A 2,723-nucleotide genomic window follows, 5' to 3' on the forward strand; every position below is an offset into this window, starting at 1 on the left:
CCTACACTCGCAAGCTTTGTCGCCTTTTCCACCTGTTTTTCTCCATTACCCTAGAAGCTCAACACAAGAAGGGATTCCAGCTGTGGCTTCTTCACCACATCCTCCCAACTCTTACTGTCTCTACCTTCCAGCCTAGCCTCCTGCTCCTTGTTTCTCTTTCTGTCATTGGCCATCCAGTATCCACCTCCTCTCACCACCTCCTGCTGCTCATTTACCTCTGTATTACTCCCATATACCTCCTCATCGCTCATCTCCATAACTGCTGTTATAGCTATCCACCTCCTTCCCTATCATGTTAGTCTGCCCAACCCTCCCACACTGACTCCACTTTCCAGCTTCCAAGTCCAAAGTCTGCAATCCAAAATAAGCGTCAATTAATCTGTTCAGATTGATATAAACCAGCGTAACAGTCCTCAGCAAAAAATTCCAAACACTCGGGCAAATTTCTCTCAGTCTGGATGTCGCCCCCACCTGTGCATCTCTCCTCTCCAGTATGATCATTTTTCACACTGTCAAGTTGTGAAAATGGCCTGAGCTCTGTTACACATGAGATGATGAAATAGAGCTGAGTTTGTGCTATAATAAAACTGTTTATGATGCAGTTGTTCCACATGTTACATTCAGCTGTTATCAAATTAAAATGAGGTTTTGAGTGAAGGATTTTTTATATTAATAAATGCCTGCTGCTTCTGCTCCCCTGAGATCTTTATTGGGAGTAAGACACAATGGGAGGAGTCGGTCGAGTCAATCAGTTGCAGTCTGGAAACGTGAAAAGTTTCCAGACTGCAACTGGGAAGGTGGGAAGTAAAGCCACAGGAGACAGGCAGTCTCCTGTGGCTTTACTTCCCACCTCTGATTTGCTGATTGTCTGCACCTGTGTCTAGTTTCCCTCCTGTGTGATTGTCTGCCACACCCTCACTGGTTTCACCTGCGTTCACTCCACACTGTGTGGATATAGTCTTCTCTCTGAGCCTCACAGGTGTCACACTGTTTTACTTTCTATGTGACCTTCTGGTGCTCTCCATGTCCTTTGTGCTTTACTCGTTGCTGCTACTTTTATTTTTTACCTGTCTGTAGCATCTGTATGACATCCCCCTTTACCTCTCCATATCTCTTTGGGAGGCAAAGTGAGCCTGCAAATATTGTAAATGTTGAATTAAATGTTTGTGTAGGCAGCATGATCAGAATCTAGAAACTGAAGGGAATGAGAAGCTCTTTGTGTTGAAATCCTTTTTCTCCTGCTTTTTGGTTGTTAGTATAGATTTGAGAACTGTTGTTTAAACTTTGTTCAGGAATCTTGGGATTGAAAGAATGGAAAATTACAAACCTGTTAAGTCTAGGATGAGGATGTAATAGTCAACCTACACATTTTTTTCAGAGATAACTTTTTTTTTATAAATATATTTCAACATAAACTACTGCATATAATATAAAAATAATGCATCCATGAAAATGCTTTGGGTCATGCAATTCGACCTTTTCTCTGCAGGGAACTTCTTGCAGTGTTCCAAACTGTCTTCAGCCAAGTTGGACAAACCACATTGAGAAAGTATTGAGCGTTTCTCAGATCAGCTCTCTCCCATCTTATTTTGGTATTGACAGCCTCTGGTTTCAGTGCGATCCATGTCAGTGTCTTTAGATCAAGCTCAATAAAGTCCTCTCCATCATACCCAAAACGTGTCAATCCGGTCACCTTGCCAGTGGTTTCATCCCATTCACAGCCATCTATCCTCTGTAAAAAGTGGACACCTGAAGAAAGAGAAACAAAACACAAACTCAAATGAACCTGTTAATATTATTCATTTCGTGAATCACTGCTATTTTTCAAGGTTTGAGCTATGCTCAGATCTGAGCTGATCTGTCAACTTTTTATTAGCATGACTAAAGGAAGATAGCTGAAATGCTGTGACATGTACAAATTAACTTGATTTGATACCTCAAAAATAAAAGATGAAGGACAAGAGACAGAAACTAATTTAACCCAGGAGTAGACATCTAGATGACAAATTATAAGAATCAGAACAACGGTTAAGATACAATTGTTAAGCGCAGGACAAACAACAGTGATTATAATTGATTGTTTTATCACAGTTTTAAGTATGTTCACATCTACAAGGTTTGATGATTCCTGGATTCAGTGTAGAAGTAAATTTTTAAGACTTAAGATCTTTAATTACGAAATTAAAACAAAACAAAATTAATTTACTTAAATCATTTTTGTGTAGGCATTTGTATAATTTGTACTGACTGGTGTAAGGAATAACATAAAATATCACACCTCCAGTTTGGTTGAAATCCTGCTTCACAGTGGACATTGTATCTGTGAAGAAGGGTGGCAGATTCTCAAAGCACACATGAGTGTAATACTGTAACTGCCGAGGGTCTTTGTCTACTATTTTCTTCGCCCAGTCCTGTTTTATTTCCAATGTCCTGTTTCTGAGGTCACAGTAACCCGCCTCGACGCCATCAACCATCCCAACACCCATAAACTCTGAGATGTTTGGGTTTCCAGAAGATGCCGTGATGAAATACTTCAGTGAGTGTCTCTCTGTGGGGCGAACAATGTTTATATTGTTAGTATATAAGTCAATAAAACATACAAATAGAGTGTGAAATGTGATGCATTCAGTATGATTTGGTGAACGCATTCTCGTATGAGAATCAGTAAAAGTGATGTGAGTAGGAGTGTGTGTGTGTGTGTGTGTGTGTGTGTGTGTGTGTGT

At 40.1% G+C, this 2,723-nt stretch overlaps 1 protein-coding gene across 1 annotated transcript; it reads right to left on the reverse strand.

The window, feature by feature from the left end:
• Nucleotides 1-1,462: 1,462 nt before the first annotated feature.
• Nucleotides 1,463-2,648, reverse strand: LOC102211962 (major histocompatibility complex class I-related gene protein-like). The gene is made up of 3 exons (XM_013908061.1): nt 2,645-2,648; nt 2,279-2,548; nt 1,463-1,749 (listed from the first exon to the last, which is right to left on the reverse strand). Exons 1-3 carry the CDS (start codon nt 2,646-2,648, stop codon nt 1,463-1,465), a joined length of 561 nt encoding a protein of 186 aa, XP_013763515.1.
• Nucleotides 2,649-2,723: the final 75 nt, after the last annotated feature.

The sequence above is a fragment of the Pundamilia nyererei genome, unplaced genomic scaffold (genome assembly GCF_000239375.1).
Source record: "Pundamilia nyererei isolate P.nyererei 1_Seehausen unplaced genomic scaffold, PunNye1.0 scaffold01044, whole genome shotgun sequence".
NCBI classification, from domain to species: Eukaryota; Metazoa; Chordata; class Actinopteri; order Cichliformes; family Cichlidae; genus Pundamilia; species Pundamilia nyererei.